The 21,602-nt window shown below is 37.8% G+C and overlaps 1 protein-coding gene across 7 annotated transcripts in view; it reads left to right on the forward strand.

The window, feature by feature from the left end:
- The window catches only part of WDFY3 (WD repeat and FYVE domain containing 3), a 351,994-nt gene that overhangs the window by 301,305 nt on the left and 29,087 nt on the right, over positions 1-21,602 (forward strand). For all 7 annotated transcript variants that reach the window (XM_049885821.1, XM_049885820.1, XM_049885824.1 and 4 more), the window contains 11 exons: positions 1,678-1,846; positions 5,626-5,789; positions 8,308-8,456; positions 9,573-9,693; positions 11,096-11,181; positions 12,961-13,041; positions 14,298-14,352; positions 14,615-14,734; positions 18,153-18,270; positions 19,339-19,445; positions 20,968-21,121. In XM_049885821.1, coding sequence (XP_049741778.1) covers positions 1,678-1,846; positions 5,626-5,789; positions 8,308-8,456; positions 9,573-9,693; positions 11,096-11,181; positions 12,961-13,041; positions 14,298-14,352; positions 14,615-14,734; positions 18,153-18,270; positions 19,339-19,445; positions 20,968-21,121 — 1,324 coding nt within the window. The remainder of the gene's footprint in view (positions 1-1,677; positions 1,847-5,625; positions 5,790-8,307; positions 8,457-9,572; positions 9,694-11,095; positions 11,182-12,960; positions 13,042-14,297; positions 14,353-14,614; positions 14,735-18,152; positions 18,271-19,338; positions 19,446-20,967; positions 21,122-21,602) is intronic.

Raw genomic sequence — 21,602 nt, forward strand, 5'->3', positions numbered from 1 at the left:
TCTTATTAGTTTGCCCATCAGATTGTTTCTCCCATAATTGTGATATCATTTTTAAATCATTTTTAGTACTTTCTCATCTAATATTTTTCAATTTCCACTTGCTGCATATCATTCCTCAGCATACGGCTCTCTTCATTTCCGGGCTCTGTGTGTAATTAAAAGAAGAGTGATGTGGCTTCGGTTTGGTTTTTTAAATTTTTTTTAACCTCAAAACTGCTTCAGTATTTCGGTCTAAATATTCCATTCAGTTGGGTACTTGCTTTCCACTTTAGTTAGAATTCCTTTAAATATATGCAGAGAGATTTATTTTGAGAAAACAGCTCACGATTTTGGGGACTGGCATGTCCAAAATCTGTAGGTCAGAGGACAGGCCGGAAATTTAGGAAATCTTGTGCCCCGAAATCAATAAGTGGGTGGTGGGCAATAGAGGGAATTCTGGCAAGATCTCCATTTATGCCCTGGAGGCAGAATACTCAAGAGAACCTCCGTTTTTGCTCTTAGGGCCTTCAACTGGTTGTGTGAGGCCCACACACACTATGGAGGCTAAACTGCCTCAGGCCAAGTGGTTTAATCACATGTATAAGTGTTTGACCAAACAGCTGGGCACCGTAGCCTGGCCAAAATTAACATCACAGTATTCATAGGAAAATAAAATAAAGGAATGTTTATAAGGGAATGTTTTTAAGGCATGTTTCGAATTTCATCTTTTTCCTAATTGTCAGCCCAAAGTCTGAATCTAATTCTGATTGAAGAAAGCTGAATAAACTGTTCTCTCTATGATTTTAAATTTTGTAGGATATCTTAGACCTTAATTTCTCATTGTCAGTATTTAAAAAAAAACAGTTTTTAGGTCAGTTGGAGAACTTGTAATGTTCTTATATGCCAAAAAATTGTTCCTCTAATGTTTCTTGGTAATGAATTTCTTCTTCAAAATGGATTTATATATATCCTTGCCGTACTCATTTAGTTAGTAGGCTTCTTGATCCTATTTTTTGCATAACAAGCAAGGAGAAGCCTTTAGCAAATTGAAGGTAACCAGCTTATAGTAACAGGCCACGCACAAAGCACCATCTGCCCTGAAGCTAGTGGACTCCGTGTTGGGTCAGGACTTTCAGAAGGATCTGAAGAAGGTTTGGGCCATTTCCAGGGTTCCAACAAAACCTGGGAAAATGGAAAAGAGAGCAGTTCTCAGTCACTACCTACAAGTATCTGAAGTAAACATTCATACAGATTATTACAACTGAATGGATGGACCTTTAGGCCTGAATTACTTACTTCTCTTGAGACTCCTTACAGACTAGACATCGCTTGCAGCTCCATGCTCTCCAACAGTGGACATTCTCTTTACCGTATGGCGAGGGTTTCTGATACATCAATGTGGATGTATTGTACTAACGTAAAAACTTTGGCTAGGGATTATTGGAACCCTATTTTGGAAAGAACAAAACTGCTAATATTGTTTTATATATGTCTTTTAAAAATCAGTGGAATTCAAAAATAGGCATACTTTACCTGAAAGTCTATGAATTTATCATGTATACATGCAGTGTGTTAAGAGCCCCCCCAAAAAAAAGTAACACAGAAAGAAGTCTCGACATCATATCTTTCCTTGGGAAAGTTATATTTTAATCTTTAAAGGTAATTATCTGAGTCTTTTTTTCTTTTGTTATTTCTTAGAAACCTGCTCGATACAGGAGAGCCGTAAGTTACGACAGTAAAGAATACTACATGCGACTAGCCTCTGGCAATCCAGCCATTGTCCAAGATACCATTGTAGAGAGTTCCGAAGGTGAAGCCACTCAGCAAGAACCAGAGCATGGTGAAGACACGATTGCTAAAGTCAAAGGTTAGCCTTCCTCTTTGATTTTGACTAAAAATCACTTTGGAACATTCTTTATATTTGAATTCTATATGAAAATATGAGCAACTGTGAATAGTAGGGGCAACCTTAAAAGTATTCATTCATATTATACCATCTCACCCTTCTTAGAGACGGGTTCTTTTTTTTTTTTTAATAATTTTTATTGAGCTTTAAGTGAACGTTTACAAATCAAGTCAGTCTGTCACATATAAGCTTATATACACCTTTCTCCATACTCCCACTTACTCGCCCCCTAATGAATCAGCCCTTCCAGTCTCCCCTTTCGTGACAATTTTGCCAGTTTCTAACCCTCTCTACCCTCCTATCCCTCTCCAGGCAGGAGATGCCAACACAGTCTCAATTGTCCACCTGATACAAGTAGCTCACTCTTCATCAGCGTCTCTCTCCTACCCATTTTCCAGTCCCTTCCATGTCTGATGAGTTGTCTTCAGGAATGGTTCCTGTCCTGGGCCAACAGAAGGTTTGGGGACCATGACCGCCAGGATTCCTCTAGTCTCAGTCAGACCATTAAGTCTGGTCTTTTTATGAGAATTTGGGGTCTGCATCCCACTGATCTCCTGCTCCTTCAGGAGTTCTCTGTTGTGCTCCCTGTCAGGGCAGTCATCAGTTGTGGCCGGGCACCGTCCAGTTCTTCTGGTCTCAGGATGATGTAAGTCTCTGGTTCATGTGGCCCTTTCCGTCTCTTGGGCTCATAGTTATCGTGTGACCTTGGTGTTCTTCATTCTCCTTTGCTCCAGGTGGGTTGAGACCAATTGATGCATCTTAGATGGCCGCTTGTTAGCATTTAAGACCCCAGACGCCACATTTCAAAGTGGGATGCAGAATGTTTTCATAATAGAATTATTTTGCCAATTGACTTAGAAGTCCCCTTAAGCCATAGTCTCCAAACCCCCGCCCTTGCTCTGCTGACCTTCGAAGCATTCAGTTTATCCCAGAAACTTCTTTGCTTTTGGTCCAGTCCAGTTGAGCTGACCTTTGAGACGGGTTCTTTTTTATTGCCTAGAAATAAATGTAACGTACCCATTGGCTTAATATTTTTTATTGCATTTGGCAATATTTCTAGTGGCTCCTGTTTATTTTAAGTTAAGGTGTGATAACTGATTACATATTTGTAAAATTAAAACAACTACTGAATGTTTCTTTACTGCATGTTAGCCAAGGTAAGAAATAATGATCTTTTTTCCTATGAGCTGACAGAGATTATCCCAAACCCAGACCTCTAGGAGCTTAGTAGAGCTTGCATAAGGTAACAAATTACACTACAGTGCCTGTAGACTTTTTAATTCTGTTCTTTTACATATGTGTGCCCTTGACCTGGGATGCTTCTTCCTTCCTACAGCTTCACTTGTTCTGTATTCAGTCTTCAAAACACTGTTCAAATATCAAACCATCCTACTCTGAAGGCTTTTTAGCTCCTCTGTCCACTGTCAGCGCTTTGCTCATGTATCTATTATAGCAATTCCAGTGATGAGCTTCATCTCTTTATAAGTTGGTCTCTTTCTAAACTGTGATTTCCCCAGTGTCAGAAGTGGTTTCCCACCTCATAGCTTGTAGCACCTGCCTAGCACAAAATGGGGATTCAGTCAATATTGAATATGTAAATCAATCTATTGTTAAACTTTTTTAAGACTGATGCAGCAGTAAGTCAAAAGTCTTAGCATATTCTATAAGTAAAACTCTAGAATGTGAATTAGTATCTGTAAATTAGGATCTGAATTTCAGATTCCGTTGATTAAAAAACTCGTAGTATGTGACTATGTCAACAAAAAGCGTAATCCCAAATTTGTGACCAGTGTTTCCTGTTATTATCCCTGTTCTCTCTTGGGATGAGTGTGACTTACTAAGCAGCACATAATTGCTCTGACATTTTTGAAGAATCCATGAAAGTTTTAGTAGTGTAACACAGTTTTAAACCTTCTAATTTTCTTGACATTGCATCAGCGAAGTTATTGGGATGAGTCCAAAGCTGTAGTTACTGGGAATAAGCCAAGGTATAATCCACAGAGTAGTCAGTTGACTTATGTTTGAGTCATTGCCACTTAACTTCTCTGGACCTCATTTTCTTGTTTTCTAATGGAGCTAAAAAAAAAAAAAAAACTCACTAATATTGATGGCCCTACTGTAGCATGCCTCAAGGTATTATGCTAAACATGGAGATGGAGGCTTTGATTCATTAAAGTAAAAGTAATGCAACTGTGTTTGCTTACTTGTGAGTGTGCTCAACAGGGCTTACTTATTATACTGCATTTCACATATGGAGATGAGGTTCTTTTCAAGGTAAAACAGAACCTCTTGATAACTAATGTTCAAAGCGTAAAACTCTTAACAGGGTGACTTACGCTTTTCCAAAATGCTTGGAGCAACTATAATCAACAGATGTAACATTACTTTTGATAGTACAACTAAACCAGAAGACCAAACCCAACCCATTGCCATCAAGTCGATTTTGACTCACAGTGACCATAAAGGATAGAATAGAACTGCCTCATGGAGTTTCCAAGGAGTGCCTGGTGGATTCGAACTGTGGACCTTTTGATGAGCAGCTGTAGCACTTAACCATTATGCCACCAGGGTTTCTTGTACAATTAAAGAATGTTAATTTAGGGAAATGTGGGATTTAGAGTTTATTTTGAGTGCTTCCCATACTTTGGGATCTCGCTGGTTACTGTTATCAACTGATTTTAATTTCAACTCCTGTGATTATCAATAAAATTAGCAAAATGTAGATATTTTCTTAATCTGAAAATTAAATGACCTGTCCTTGTATTGGAGCCCTGGTGGCACAGTGGTTAAGAGTTTGGCTGCTAACCAGAAGGTCGGCAGTTTGAATCCACCAGCAGCTCCTTGGAAACCCTGTGGGGCAGTTCTGTTCTTTCCAGTAGGGTTGCCATGAGTCGGAATCCACATGACAGCAACGGGTTTGGTTTAGGTTTTTTGGTCCTTGTATTAGAAAGAATTCTGTTCTTGTTCATTATGACCTGATGATTTGACCACATTTCATTCATGTAAGAATGACCATAGTGCTGCTTGTGAAATGAGGCTTGAGACAGCCTTAATAGGCCCTCTAAGTAGGTGGGTTCTATTATAATTATGTTTATAACTTGCTCTTTCTTTTTTATTTCTGATAGTAATTGAACATTTACTCATGGTACCCCCTCAATGACATCTATCCATAATCAATTCCACTCTCACCATTAGTTATGCTAAATTCTGTTTGTCATCATCATTTGATACTTTTCAAGAATTTTCTCTGTATTAAGCACAGTGCTAAGCACTCTACATGAATTGTCTCATTTAATCTTCCAACAACTCTCTGAACCAATCCAAACTCATTGCCATCGAGTCGATTCTGTCTCACAGCGACCCTATAGGACAGAGTAGAACTGCCCCATAGGGTTTCCAAGGAGCAGCTGGTAGATTTGAACTGCCGACCTTTCGGTTAGCAGCCATAGCTCTTAACCACTGAGTCACTAGGGCTCCACAACTCTCTGAGGTAAATAGTATTCCTATCCCAGTTTTATAGATGAAGGAAACTGAGGTTCAAAGAAGGTAAATAGCCTTTCCAAAGTCATGGAACTGTTTAACTCCAGAGCCTATGATCTTAACCACTGAACTGTGCTGCCTCCTTGTACCTTCCAGAGTTGTCTCACATTGGGAATGTACAGGAGGACTACATGAGACTAAACTGCTCCTCCAAATGGCATCCACAAAGTCACATGGCCATCTTGGTTATTGTACTATAGGTCTGGTTAAGCCCCCTTTGAAACGGTCTCGATCTGCACCTGATGGAGGAGATGAGGAGAACCAAGAGCAGCTACAAGACCAGATTGCTGAGGGCGGCTCTATAGAAGAAGAGGAGAAAACAGACAATGCAACCTTACTGCGCCTATTAGAGGAAGGAGAAAAGGTACTGTGCTTCGAAACAGAAGGATTGTATCGAAGTAACTTGTTTCCATATTACAAGATGAGCCGATAGGGTATCGGATGGTGGAAGATAAATATTTTAGCCTCTGTAATAAAATGTAGTATTAAGCAGCCTTTTGAGTCTAGTACTTGACTTCTCTCGTCTTCGTTTCCTGACCTCTCTGAATACACTTCACAGTGTATAGTTTCACTGGATACAGTATTAACAATTGACACCTGTGTTGCCCTCTTCGTCTAGACCCTTTATTAGACTGCAGCTTTTCCCATAATTATCTATTTCATTATCCTTGTAGGTGACCCATTCAGTAATCTGACTTTATACTTTTTCCTGTTCTGTAATAATTCCGGTAACCACCTACAAGCAACCTGGGCGATTCTATACCATCACCTCAATTCTTGTGTTTACTTCCGGCTCTCGCATTTGCCTTGCCTTCCTGTTTCTCTTTCAACCTCCTATCCCTGTTGACCTCCCTAGACTCATTACTAACTCTGCCTTCTAGCCAGAGCTCCTGCAGCATTTTATGACTCCATCTGTCACGTTTCTTTACTCTGCACTTTTACTCATACTATATTTTCTGTCAAAATGTCCCGTTTTCTGTCACTTGGATAGCTTCTTCTAGCCTGGTATTTCCCATTTGTTATAACCTTATTTATCTAAATGTGTTTAAGACATAGGAACTGTCTTACCAGCTCAGGCTTGTTTAGATGCCTCTCCTTGAGGCTTTTATAATGCCTGTGTATTTCACTCTGTATTATCATATAATTATTTCTTACTGTCTCTTCTCTTCAATGGTGAGGCACTGTTTCTTAATCCTATTGCCAGTGCCGTATGCAACTCCAATCACGTAAAAGATACCCAAGAAACCTTTGAATGATGGAATGAGTGACTGAATGAATGGTAGTGTCAGATTTTTAAAAGATGTTCTTTTTGCTTATGATATTACATCTTGATATAATGCTTAAGATCTTACCAACTAAGAAGTAGTAACCAGAAACTGGAATATAATTAAGACAGTTCTATTCAACTGTATTACCTGACTAGTCTGAAAGGAAAATATAAAAATAAAAAACCTGTAACTATGAAAGGATATCAGATCTGAAGGAAACCCAAGAGAGGCTTCTGGGCTGTTGGCAAAGTTCTGTTTCTTGGTCTGGATGTTGACCACACAATGTTTTTAGCTTTTGAAAATTCATCAGGCCATGCATTTATGAAATGCACATTTTTCTGTATGTATATTAACACTGCAGTGAAGTTATTTCAAAAGTACATCAGGATTTTTCCTGTAACATTCTGTGCATTTAGTATTGAGTGGTTCACATATGACAATGAAAACTGACTTAGGTTTGTGTATTTTAGAAAATGTTTTCTAATGCTTTCAGTTTTTAAACTTTTAATTTCGCAAATACAGTTTTTGCTCTAATTACTTTAACTTTGAGTAGCACAGGAAATGCACTCAAACTGACATTTATTTGACTTTGATTTAATTGCTGATTTTCTTTTCCTTGACTTATGTTGAACTGAGTTTAAGCAAGAAAGGATTTTTGCTAAGAACTAGAGACTTCCTTTTAGAAAGAAAACAATACTTACGCTGAGAGATTTAGCAACTCCTTCCTCCTAGGAGAAAAATACAACTTCTGCCAAGTTTGGCTTTTTCACAATGGCACAACAGTCTACCAGGCAAGCAGGTTCCAGGTAGGGAGCAAATACGGACAAATTCCATAGTTATAGTTCCAGGGGGTGTTCTAGAAAAAGAGGTACGTCATCAATTTGGAAGAGGCAACCTGTAATTTCTAACATGTTTGCGTGCATTATCTCAAATCTCACAACCCAATGAGGTATAGTTGAAATTTACAGATGAAGACACTGAGGCCCAGAGAAAGTAAGTAACTGGACAAATCATACTGCTGTTAAGTGACAGAACTGGGAATTCATTCAGGGCTGCCAGGCTCTCAGACCTTTCTCAGTCTGTATCATCTTGCATCACCTAGGGAACAAGCCTATTTTAATCTCTTTACATGTGTCCCTCAATTCCCTTTCCTGCCAAGCTTGTTGTGTCTATCTTCCCCTGTGAGAGCAAGAACCTTGTGTAACATGTTCATCACTTACAGAACGTAGTACATATGTGCATGGCCCATAGTAAGCGCTCAGTGAGTAGTAGGAGAGATGGATGGATAGACACACTGGATAAATGGATGGACTGGATGGATGTATTTACTAAAGTCAACTGCAAATCAGACTGCAGTCATAGCTGATTCCTTTTAATATCCTTAAACTCGGGCCTAATATGCTTAGCTACAGGGTTGCTATGGGTCGAAATCAACTCGACGGCAACAGGTTTGATTTTTTTTTCTTAAGGGGATGCCACAGCAGAGTAATGTCTTGGTAAAATTGTTTGCCCGTTAAGGACACGTTTAAAAACATTTTACTTCCTTTATATGAAAAAAATAACTGGATTTTTCAAAAAAGCTGTATTAATGGATATTCATGGCTTTCTTTATAGATCCAACACATGTACCGCTGTGCTCGAGTCCAGGGACTAGATACCAGTGAGGGGCTACTTCTTTTTGGTAAAGAACATTTTTATGTGATTGATGGATTTACAATGACAGCGACCAGGGAAATAAGAGATATTGAAACCTTACCTCCAAAGTAAGTAAATGAATAAAGAGAAAGAATGTTCAACTGTGTTTAGAAGATAGAAAATAAATTTACGTAGCTTTTTTTAATCCAAAAGTTGTTTTTTAAGTATTGTTATCTCTAAGCTTGTGTGTATCTGTCATTAAGTATTCATGAGGGTAATTTATTTCAAGTAATAAAGGAAAAGCTTTGCCTTGTTTATCAATATGAAAACTACATGATATAGTTCAGTGCATTAATAGCCTAGGTGACGAGTTACTTGTATTACAGCCTACTGACAAATTTATTATGAACTTGTAAATTTGTTCTTTTCTTAAAATTTCAGTGCTTGCACAGTTGTATAGAAAATGTAGGCTACTACCCAATACTCTTAACAAGTGAAAGACCAGAACATGTACTCTGAGTACCCTAGAAACAGTGTGACTGAAATGCAGCAAGGTTCAGCTGACTGAGTTTTACCCGTGTTTTTCATCTTCTGCCACTCCTGTGATGAAGTGATAATGAGTAATGGAAAACTCAGAAGACAGACAAAGCTAGAGGGAAAATAAGAAGCTTGAGGTTTAGAAAATCAACTAGGCCTTTTGTCCCTTTAACATTTTGAACATATGGCATTGTAGAATGTAGGATGGTCCCTGTGGCTCATTCCTAGGAGAGATCTCAAACGCTGGCCTGTATAGCTGTGCCTACCTGTTAATGGCGTTTGGCACCAACCAGGGCCACATGATGACTTTTGTGGGCCCCTTCCTCCCTACAAAAATACTAAAATTATATTTCATGACTGTTGGTATAAACATGAACATGTTAATATTATAAATTAAAATTTGTTCTTCTACCTAAAAGGTTATTGTTTTCTTCTGATTAAAAAAAAAGTACTGAAATATTTTCTTGGGTCCCTAAAAGCATCATGTGCCCCATGAATGAATTAGCCCTGACCACAATACTAAGATTTTTTAAATTGTATTCATCTAAAGGTACTTGCCTTGTACTCCAAGCAGCTAACAAGTGATTCTTGTAAATAGTTTCTCATCTGTTGTCCCCTCCCTCCTATTGAGATGTTGGAAGTAACACATCTTTTGTTGGACAGTGAATTTATCTCTGACTGTGTTTGTGCTTTTCTCCTTTCTCTAGTATGCACGAGCCAATTATCCCTCGAGGAGCCAGGCAAGGCCCCAGCCAACTCAAGAGAACCTGCAGCATTTTTGCGTATGAAGATATCAAGGAAGTACATAAAAGGAGATACCTCTTGCAGGCGAGTTGACTGAGTATTAAATTTTGTCATGTTCCTCTATTCTGAAGATATATTCTTTTAAAACTAGTACATGCCATAAAAGCCCTCTGTAGGATCCCCATTATTGCACAGACTTGGTCCTATGCTAGACAAACTCATGTTACATAGGTGTATAACTGTATATTGCATCCCCTTTTTTAAATGCAACCTAGAGCTTGGGTGATAGCTTTGTTTTCTGTCTTTCCATATAGCTATCCAAGTCATCATTTTCATTGTCTGTTAATATAAAAATTGTATCCTCACTATATATACAAATTCTGAGTGTAGAATTTGTTACAAAGTGTCTTATCTTGGACTCCACCCAAAAGAGTAGAATTAGTGAGATAAAAAACACCTCACTGAAAGGTGATCCATAACATGGACCCTGAGTACACGTTAATAGCAAGATTCCAAATATTAGATTCCAATTCTAAATTGGAGAAGCAGTACGGGGTAGTATCATAAGAGCTCCAGAGTCAGACTGCTGGGATCAGACTTGGCTCCCCACATAGCAAGTTGTGACCAGGTCACGGTGCTCCCCCTGTGCCCAACAGTGTCCTCTTCTGTGATGGGGATAATAGTGGTAGTCACCTCAGAGGACAGTGCAGGCAACTAGATGAAACCACCCATATAGGACACTCCCAAGTCTTAATGATACATATTTTTACCGTGATGTTACTTCATTAAAAAACATTTGCCTACCCAGCCATGCCCAAGTTACTCTTCCATTGAAGGAAACAGACAAAAATCCCTGTCCTCCTGGAGCTCATATTCTGGCCATTGTTTCCTGGGATTTGTGAACAGGTCTGAGATTCTTAAAATTGCCAAACAAGATATTCCTTAAGAATGCCTTAAAAAAAAAAAAAAGTAAAAGAATTTTTTTTTTTTTTTAAAGTATGATTCAGCTTATTCCCCAAATGAGGCCAAATAGTTGCTTTATTTTCCTTTGTCAAAGGTAAGCTGATATATATCTATCTGGGTGCCCAAATTGCGATTTAAAGCATAAGTAAGTAGGTAAGCAAGCTTCCTTTTGTAAAATAGCCTATGTTTTCACTATATTGAAACAAATACAAAAATGTACCTATTTTCATGAAACCTGCTAATGTATGGGTAGCAAATTTCTGTAGAAGTTTTTACTATATTAAAGTTATTGTGATATCATAACATTATATTGTTACTAAAAGGTTTTAGTAACAAGTTGAACAGAATAAGAGAACTCTTTATTTTGTAGCTTAATGTGCTAGAAATTCATAACTCTAAAAATATTCTTCAGTTAACAAATTAACTTCTTCAACATTGTAGAAATTCATAGTGTGAAAAGTAATTATGTAGCCTTATTTGTAAACTTCTGTTTCTTTAATAATTTTCTCTCTGATCATTTCAGCCTATTGCCGTGGAAGTTTTCTCTGGAGATGGACGGAATTATCTCCTTGCCTTCCAGAAAGGAATTAGAAACAAAGTCTACCAAAGGTCTTGTTTACAAGAAGAAATACTTTATATGCTATCATGGGACTAGATGGGAGTGGGGGAGCTATTACCAGTTCAACTAGTTTTTAAAAATCTAGAATATAGATCAGTGAGTCAACTGATGTTTCTTCTTTTAAGAAAATACTGGTTTCAGTTTTGCTAGCCTCTTTGAACATGATTCTCTGGTAACTTACAGTAAAGATCATCAAAAGCTGCTTTTATCCCAGGTCTTGTATCTCTAAATGTAAAAAGGTGATGAAACTGTACCTTAAAAAATAATACGTCAGGTTCAAATAGACTTCTTTGATGTTTACCAAATTCACTGTTCCTTAGGAAATTATATTCATACAAGACTTGGAAGGGCAATTGAATACTGTGCTGTCATTCTTTGAAAAGTAATATTGCCAAATAAAAGTTAATCTAATGTCAGCATAGTTTATCTTTGGTAAGCTATATTTAAAATTTACCTTTTAAAAGAAAAACAGTGCATATCCATGTGCTTGAAGGTATTTATGTTGGATGTGTGAATAATAAGGCTTTTATAACTGATCGGGAGCGAGTGGCTTTGTCTTGCTCTCTGAGGGGCACTGTAGATCCTGGCGATCTCTCTGTTAAGGGAAGTTTCATGTTAGTTTCATGAGGAATGAGTGATACCAAGCATCACAGCTCATCACCTCAGTGCGGTGACACATGTGAGCATGTGGGAAGTGAGGGTGGTTCTTCAAATAAAGTGTGTATAGGTGTTGATTGGTAGTGCAGAACTCCTCCTAGATATGAGAAGACCTAAGTATAGCGACTGAGGTTCACTTTTAGTTGTTTAACTTGCTTTCTAAAGGTGATGGTGTTTACAGTGATACGAAAGTATTTGCTTTTCATGACTGGAAGCTGCTATGAAGAAATGAATTTGTCTTTGTCTGAGAAGTTCTATCCTAGGAATTTTTCCATAATTCTGTTTTGCCTTTAAAAAATTAATATTGAATCCCCTGAAGTCATCTTAAAACCAAACGATAGTTAAGCTTAACTAGTAAAAAAGATCTGCCTTGAGCATTATGCTCTTTTAAGAGCTATCTATATGGGATTAAATTGGCAACAGCAACTCGAAAGATTAGATAGGAACCTTCAGGGGCAGTGAGATTATGTTAATGATGGAAGAACAGCTCAGTAAAGGAAGGTAAAAATGGTTGCACAACAAAGAATATAATCAGTGTCACTAAATGGTACATGTAAAAATTGTTGACTTGTATATATTCTCAACAACAAAATTAAAAAATTAATATTGACCTTTTCATCACAATAAAAAGGGGAAAAAATTGATGTTAACATTGTAAGCAATTACAAAAAAAATAACACTATAGCATAAAGGTTCTATATTTTATATGACTCCATCTGCTTAGCGATGCCTCTGTTCTAGCATTTGTTTAGCTACTGTCATTATTTGCTGTTATGTGAATACTTAGCTGTTAAGCACTGTTTAGGACTCCATTACATTGCCTCAATTCCTGTGAATCAGTGTTGCTTGACCTTTTCTGAATCTGGTAGTGTGTCAGAATATGTAAAAATCCAAAATGAAAGATTTTGCTATATGGCATTGGAATTCATTATCTCCTCCTTTCTTGTAATAGTGTTCTAATTAGTATGTATTTTTTTTAACATGCCATTTACTAGGTAATGGGAGGGTAAATATGAACAATTAAGATTTAAATGAATCATCCTTTCTCAGGCTTCCAGGAGATCCCGGCTGAGGCTTCCTTTGCAATTTTATGTTATTTTTAAATTTTCCAGGTTTTTGGCTGTCGTGCCATCTTTAACTGACAGTTCAGAGTCTGTGTCTGGACAAAGACCGAACACAAGTGTGGAGCAGGGGTAAGTGGTTTGCTACTTGCACATCATAGTTTAATAATGAAATTAGAGTTGTTTTTATCTGGGGACAGCATTCATGATTTTTGAAGTGTTTTTAAACCTAGTGATTATAGAAATTTCTTAAATACTGAAAATTGTAAGAAAAGAAAATTAAGGCATAGTTAACCAAAACCAAAAACCAAACCTGTTGCAGTCGAGTCAATTCCAACTCATAGCAACCCTATAAGACAGAGTAGAACTGCCCCATAGAGTTGCCAGGGCGTGCCTGGTAGATTTGAACTGCCAGCCTTATGGTTAGCAGTTGTAGGTCTTAACCACTGCACCACCAGGGTTTCTAAGACATAATTATTTATGTCAAATTACTGTTCACATTTTGACCCATTCCCTTATAGTCTTTTAAGCATCCACATATCCCTAAATGCATAATTGAGTTCGTGCTGCAAATAAAGTTTTTTTTTTTTTTTGCATCTTCCATTCGGTATTATGTGTAAATATTTCCCTTTAATATTCTTCAGAAACGTAGTTTTATTTGCAACTTATTCAACATCTGTATAAAACACTCTTTCATTTTTGATATTTCATCTTTATCAATTTTTCTAATTCTAATACTGCAAGTGTGATTTCTCATTATTTTCTTATGTGGAGCCCCCTTAGTGAAAGTAGAGAGTTTGAATTTTAAAGCTCTTGATATGATGGTGGTAAATATCTTTGGATATGTTTAATTAGGGATTATTGTAAAAGGTAAAAGATTGGACCAGATCAGTGTTTTTCAAACTCTTTTGACCATGACCTGCAGTAAGAAATATGTACTGCTTTGCATCTCTGGACACACTTCCTGAGTCACAGATACTAAAACAACATTGACAGAAAGCATTTTCCCTTACCACATTTGATGTCTTCCAACGTTCTCTTTTTTCTTGTTTGATTTTATGTTATTTCGTATTTCCAAATGGTAATTGCAACCCAAAACCCTGGTGGCATAGTGGTTAAGTGCTATGGCTACTAACTAAAAGGTCGGCAGTTCAAATCCACCAGGTGCTCCTTGGAAACTCCATGGGACGGTTCTATTCTGTCCTCTAGGGTCTGTATGAGTTGGAATCAACTCTACAGCAACAGGTTTGGTTTTGGTTTTAAACAGATTTCTTCATCCTCCATAGCTTAAAATATTTTTGGACCAGTTGTCTTACTTTTCAACTGTAAAATTACTCCAGTTTAAAATTGTATTGCCTACAGTTTGTTTTATTATTTATTCTCTTTAGATCTGGGTTGCTTAGTACTTTGGTTGGAGAGAAGTCTGTAACTCAGAGATGGGAGGTAAGGTTAATGAAAATGTAAGCTTCCTTGGTAATTAACTGCCTAAGAGTATAAGGCACACAGTTAAAAGTATTTAAAGAATCCATAGAATATATACCATACAGAAAATGTTTTGGTTTTGTTCTTTTTGGGAAGAAAACAGTGTTTTCTTATTCAGAAATCTATAAGAAAGAAACTGTCCTTTGCATATAAAATTTTAAAAAGTGAACGTAGTAGAAATAATTGATTGCTCTAAAATGAATCTTTATTTATCTTTCCCAAGAGAGGTGAAATCAGCAACTTCCAGTATTTGATGCACTTGAACACTTTGGCTGGCAGATCATATAATGATCTCATGCAGTATCCTGTCTTTCCCTGGATCCTTGCAGATTACGACTCAGAGGTAAATCTTAAATCATTTTGCATTAAGCAGAGCACATTTTAAAAAAAGAATTAGGAGATACTGCAATTTCCCGAATGTTTTATTTGCTTTATAGTTTAGTATTCTCAACTAGCACTTTTTTCAAGAAGATGAGAAGAGTTCTAGCTTGGACTTGTACAAAATTTAGATAATTGAACAACTTCATAGGTATTGGATATTAGTTCTATATGTTTATTCAGTTTTCTTAGGTGTTAATTTGTGTTCGTTGGTGGGTATCAGAATCCTTCTATGTAGTTTGAAGTGTTGACTAGTAAAAAATGAAGTGACTCTTCTGCAAATATTCCTGACACATGGAAGAGATTTTTTTGTATTCCTCTAAGAAGCCTTGGAAGAAGAGTTCCAACAATTCAACACATGCATGATTAGGGCTCAGAACACCACCAAAATGGGTGCATTTCAATGATACCTCTTTTCTCCTCCTTTGCCTGCATTAAGTCAAGGTTTGATTAGTTCTGAAATGAAACAATAGTGAGAAAAACAAGAGAATCTTGGGCCTGGATAAACCAAAAACACAACTAGTCATTATGAAAATTCAAAAGTTACTAGACCTCCTCATTCCCTAGAATCAGCGCTGTTTGTTTTCTCAAAAGTTTTATACATCAGCATATTAGGGGGAAAAATAAAGCTTCTGCCCTCAAGGAATTTCAGTGTAAAGAAGGGATGGAAACCCAGCCTACATACAGAAGCATATGAGAGTGCATTTGATGTGTAAATCCGTATCAACATACGTAGTGAACATGCGTGCCCAAGTGCACATTCAGATGAAGAAGAAAGTATAACAAAAGGACAAGAGGAGGTCAGGAGTAAGAACTTATAACACGAAAACACTTTTCCTTTAAGCCAACCAAGAAAAGCATGAGAAAACATAGATTTTAAGGAGATATGAAGTCCGAAAAGAATGCAGCTTTGTGAAGAAGAAGTAGGAAAACTATCAACCTAAACTTGAGTATGTATCTCACAGAAACCTCACAGGTACCGTTTCTGCACCTTTGCTTCTCTCCCACGTTCTCCTGGTGCCTTTCTGACCCTCACCCTATGTTCTCAGAAGATAGCACCACATCCATACTGTTATATAAGCTAGAAGTCACATTCATTTTCTTACTACCCATGTCTAGTTATTGGCCAAGGCATATCTACCATTTAAGTCTTTCTAGTCTATTCCTTTGTCTCCTTCAACACTGCCAGTGTCTCATGTGAGGCCCTCTTCATCTTTCAGTGGACCATTGTAGTAGCTTCCTAACTGGCTTCCTTCTGTAGTCTCCACTTCCTTCACCCTATCTCTATACTGCGTCCAGAGATTCTAAAACACAATTCTAATTGAGTCATTTCCCTATTTAAAAATTATTTGGTGAGTAGTCATCACAATTTGGGAAAGAATTTTAAAAACCTCTGCTTATGGTACAGTGCCCTTTACAAACTAACTCCTATCTATTACATTCCTCATATAGTCTCAAAACTGCCATCGTGGGCTATGCTCATTGCCCTCTCGAATACCTCAATAGCCTTGCACCTGCTGTGCTACCTGCCTAGACTCCTCCCTAGTTCTCATGTATCTCTTCCTTCCCCACTTAGTAATTTACCTGGCCAGCTCCTTTTTGCGTGCAGAAGCTGGACAATGAGTAAGGAAGACTGAAGAAGAATTGACGCCTTTGAATTATGGTGCTGGCAAAGAATATTGAATGTATCAAATATATTGAATGTATCAGTGATATATTTATTGCATTGGGCATATCTGCTGCAGAAGACCTCATTAAGGTATTAAAAAGCAAAGATGGCACTTTGAGGACTAAGGTGCTCCTGACCCAAGCCATTGTGTTTTCAGCCACCTCATATGAATGTGAAAGCTGGACAATGAATAAGGAAGACCAAAGAAGAATTGATGCCTTTGAATTGTGGCATTGGCGAAGAATATTGAGTATATCATGGACTGCTAGAAGAATGAACAAATCTGTGTTGGAAGAAGTACAACGAGAATGCTCCTTAGAAGCAAGGATGGTGAGACTACATTTCACACACTTTGGATATATTATCAGGAAGGATCAGTCACTGGAGAAGGACATCACGCTTGGTAAAGTAGAAGGTCAGCAAAAAACAGAAAGACCCTTGACAAGATGATTGACGTGGTGACTGCAACAATGGGCTCAGGCGTAACAGTGATTGTGAGGATGGTGCAGGACTGGGCAGTGTTTGGTTCTGTTGTACGTAGGGTCGCTATGAGTCTGAATCAACTCAGCAGCACTAACAACAGCAGCTCCATTTCATTCCTCAAGAAGCACTCGAGCATCACATCTGGGGAGCCCCCGTCCTTTTTCCCCTCTGTCTTTTTTCTCTGTTCCCGTATACTGTCTTGTAGCTGTATCGTGGTACTTTTTTATAACATGTTGTAGTCATAAGTCTTGTCTGACCATTCTAGGCTGTGAGGTTCTTGAACACTAAGACTGTCTTATGCATCTCCTAATTTCCAACATCTTTAGAACCATGCCTGGCATTCAGGGTACACTTTATTGTTTGTTGAATTAATCAAAAAGTATAAGTGAGGTACTTTCCACACAGGCTGTGAGAGTACACATGCACTAACTTGACCTCTGTTCACAATGTGAATCAGTTTCTCCTGCCTGAGGCTCTTAAAATACAAGTTTGGCAATATTGGTAGGTCATGATGCCCTATAAAAAGAACACAAATGAACTATCCCCTGAGTATGTATTTCAAATTTCTACTTTTTAAAATCCTCAGAAGCTGAATTTTTATTTCCTATTAAATATATGAATTAGGCCAGCTAGATATGCGCTTTTAAAATAATCCCTGGAAGACTGAAAGAACCCATCTCATTTGCAAGCTACTTGGTCCGCTATGAGCCTAGTTTTTAGAGGTGAGCAAATTGCTGAGCGAGCTAGTGTTTATCACTTCCAGCTCACCTTCAAGAAGAAAATGTTCAGAAGTGAAGTTGGAGGAAAACAGGGTGGGACCAGAGAGGAGGACAGAAAGGAGATTTGACCCTCCAGGTATATATGGCTGATGGTAGGAAAACAATGAATCGGAAGGTTTGCGTCCACAGCCCCCTGCTGTGCTGGGCAGGCTTTTCCTTCTCATTCCTCATTCCCAAACCTGAGTCCTGAGTGCCTTCCTCTGTGAAGCACTTAATTTCCAAAGCAATTGTCTTTAAACTGTATCTATTAGCAAACTGCCATGCACCTGTCTTGAAAGTACAAAGAAACAGTTGGCCACATAGCATTGTTTTGGAGTTCACTTCTGCCTGTTTGACATCACAGATACTAGCACATTTATAGATCCTCACTGTCTGCTGCAGCCACTGTACCTACTTTGGTAAAAACAGGGGGCTTTTACAAATTTGGAATTGGGTTTCATTTTGTTTTTTAGGAGGTAGATCTTACGAATCCCAAGACGTTTAGAAACCTGGCTAAGCCAATGGGAGCACAGACAGATGAACGATTAACTCAATATAAAAAGCGGTTTAAAGACTGGGAAGATCCTAATGGTAGGTACCTTTTTTGTCATTGAACTTTGTATCTAAGTTTCAAAAATAAGCCATTAGCTAGTGGTCTGATATCCTTGTATCCTTCCTCAGATTGCTTATGTATCATTATATCTATATATATGTCACATATGCACACATATATACAGCTTGCTCAAGTAGAAAAATCAGTTTTGCATGACCACTTAAAGCCATGCTTAGAAGATAGGTTGTCCAAGTATCAGCAGGAAACTTATTTGCATTAACAAGATGATCTAATTAAACTGTGTATGCCTGCTTTATATAGGGCAGAAATTCCCACCTTAGTCGGCCACATTTTATGCCAGGAACTACACTCTTATTACTGACTGTCTTTTAATTTTATTGAGGAATTTTTTTAGAATCCTTTTCCATTTAAAAAAATGAATTGACTGCCTTCTTAAAACAGCATTTATTTATTTATTATATTTCATGTTTATTGTGTGTTTCCTCAAAACAAAGAAAAACTGAGCCTAAACCTAGTAGTATCCCTGTGTGAACTCTTTTTTTTTTTTCCTGCCAAAGGTAGTACTTAGTAAAAATTAACACAACGTTCATAGACAGCAATTCAGAGAAACATACAAATGCAAAGCCAGCACCTAATAAGATGTAGCTATAGGTCAATATCCAGCTTTAGTGGAAGATAGTTCGCTATTAAGGGTTAGCTACTGCAATAGATGGGCCCTGGTGGTACAGCAGTTAAGGGCTACAGCATGCTACAGCTGCTAACCAAAAGGTTGGCAGTTCAGATCCACCAGTCACTCCTTGGAATCCCTATGGAACAGTTCTACTCTGGTCTGTAGGGTCGCCATGAGTCAGAATTGACTTGTTGGCTCAAAAGTTGAAATTGATGGGTGTGTTAAGTTTTGGGAAAAAGGCAGTTGTATTACTGCCAAATATATAAAGGAAGAGTACTGGTATCATCTTAAAGTTGTCATGCTACAAATGCCAGTACTAGCTTCATCATGTTTATCACATACTCTGGTGTTTTAAATCTGTTAATACCAATTCTGTTTTATGTATCTTCTCTTATACTTTGATTTTCTTGAACAGGAGAAACCCCAGCCTACCACTATGGGACCCACTATTCATCTGCAATGATTGTGGCCTCATACCTTGTAAGAATGGAGCCTTTCACACAGATATTCTTACGGCTACAGGTAAAACCATAAATTTGGAATTTTTCTGTTTTTTTAAGCCTACCTTTTATTAAAATTATGGGTTTTTTTTTTAATGTCATTATGATACATTACTAGAAGCCTTATGAAGTTTTAATGACAAAAGTAGTGAAACAGAATTAAAGTAGAATTTTTAGTAGGCCAAAACCAATGAACAAACTGTAATTGGTTTAGAATAAGCAAGTGGTGGGAGTCATTTAATCAAATTAGTACGCAGCATATGCTTTTAACCAGGTATAGGGAGTTCAGCCCTAATGGGGCCGAACTCAAAAAATGTTAAGTAAAGAATGATATATTGTAGCTCATTTGTTGTCTTCGCGATTATAATTGCTTTTCTCCATATTCTCTTTCATTTATTCAGCAGACATTTATTGAATACTTACTATGTGCCAGGCACTGTTCTAGGTGCTTAGAGTTCATCAGCAAGTAAAGTCACAAACTCTGCCTTGTAGAGCTTATATTTTAGTTGAGAGAGACAAACATAATAAATAAGTAAACTCCAGTGTTTTAGAAGGTGAAAAATGCTGTCAGGAAAAGGAGGAAGGGAAGCATGGGAGCAGAAGGTGGTGGTGGCAGGATACAGTTTAACAGAGTGGTCAGAGCAGATCTCTCTGAAAAGGTGACATCTGAGCACTGCCCTGAAGGAGATGAGGGGGAGTTAGCCATGTCTGCAGGAGGGATGTTCCAGGCAGAAGGAACAGCCAGTGCGAAGACCTGCAGGCAGGTGTGTGCCCACAGATGGAGAAACAGTGTGAGGCCAGTGTATCGGAACAGAGGGAATGATGGGAAAAAGTTGTAAGGGGAAAGGTCAGAGAAGCAAGAGGGCCCAGATCATGACAGGTCCATTGTGTGAGCTTTGGCATTTTCTCAGAGTGAATTCTATCATAAAGACATACTCTGTGTTCTCTTCAAACACAGCACAGGAAGTTTGATTGAGGAACAGGGTGAGGGAAGAGGTATCTATAGGGCTGCAGAGACAGAAGTCTTCTCTGTTTGAATTTATCAGTCTGTAAGTTCTTGATCACCTTTCCTAATTCTCCCCTTGAGGAGATTAGTAATTAATTCCTTGGTGTGAGAGCCTGAGTGTCATGTTAATTTACATATTTACATAACTTTAATATTTGTAGCTACAGATGGTGTCAGAGTCTTGTTCACAACAGTGTATCATCGAGCTATGGAAGAACTCATATTCATTATAGCCTTGCCCTCTCTCAAAACACTAATTTTTTAAAAAACAACTGTTTTTTAAGTCTTTTATATGTGGATTTCACTTTGATTACAAAAAAATATATATCTTGAACACCCTTTATAAGAAGTTCCCAAAGAGAATTAGACTAAGGTTCTTTTTGTCATCATTACAATTTTACGTATTTGACATAAGGTGATAGGAAATTGAAATCTCACCCAGCATAATTATTTGGGGTTTTCAAGGCCTTAGGCTTGACATTCTGTGAGGTGGGAATGGTTCCCTAACAGTGAGGTGCCTTCTTGTTCTGCCCCACAGGGCGGCCACTTTGACCTGGCTGACCGGATGTTTCACAGTGTGCGTGAGGCCTGGTATTCAGCATCGAAGCACAACATGGCAGACGTGAAAGAACTGATCCCAGAATTTTTTTACTTACCAGAATTCCTGTTCAATTCCAACAACTTTGATCTAGGTACGTAAGAGCTGTGGTACTACTTTAGGAATGTCGGCTGGGAAAAGACTGATAGACGTGAGTGACTTCTCTGAAGACTGTGTGTAGCAGACACCGATGACAAAGGAAGAGATTTCCTTGTGGTTTCAGTTGCTTTTATTTACTGTAATTGGTGTGTGTGATTATATATAAAAAGGAAACTTATGCCCCACAACAGCTGCTTTTCAAACCTAGAGTCTGGGAGACATTTAAAAATTAACACAGATTACATTAACATTCAGAGTATTGTTATTTCAATGAAAATGAAGATGAGTTGAAAATTTATTTGAAAACTATTACTATTAAAACCCAGTAATAGCCAAGAGTGGTCTATCCGATTTTTTTTTTTTATGTTTTGTTTTCATCTTTTATATTGCCAGACCCATTCTCTGTTTGGGTGTTAATGTGTCTTAAATTTAGAATTTCAGAATAACCAAGTAAATCCCTTTTCTTTATCCCCTTA

Source organism: Elephas maximus, chromosome 5, assembly GCF_024166365.1.
Source record: "Elephas maximus indicus isolate mEleMax1 chromosome 5, mEleMax1 primary haplotype, whole genome shotgun sequence".
Classification (NCBI taxonomy): domain Eukaryota; kingdom Metazoa; phylum Chordata; class Mammalia; order Proboscidea; family Elephantidae; genus Elephas; species Elephas maximus.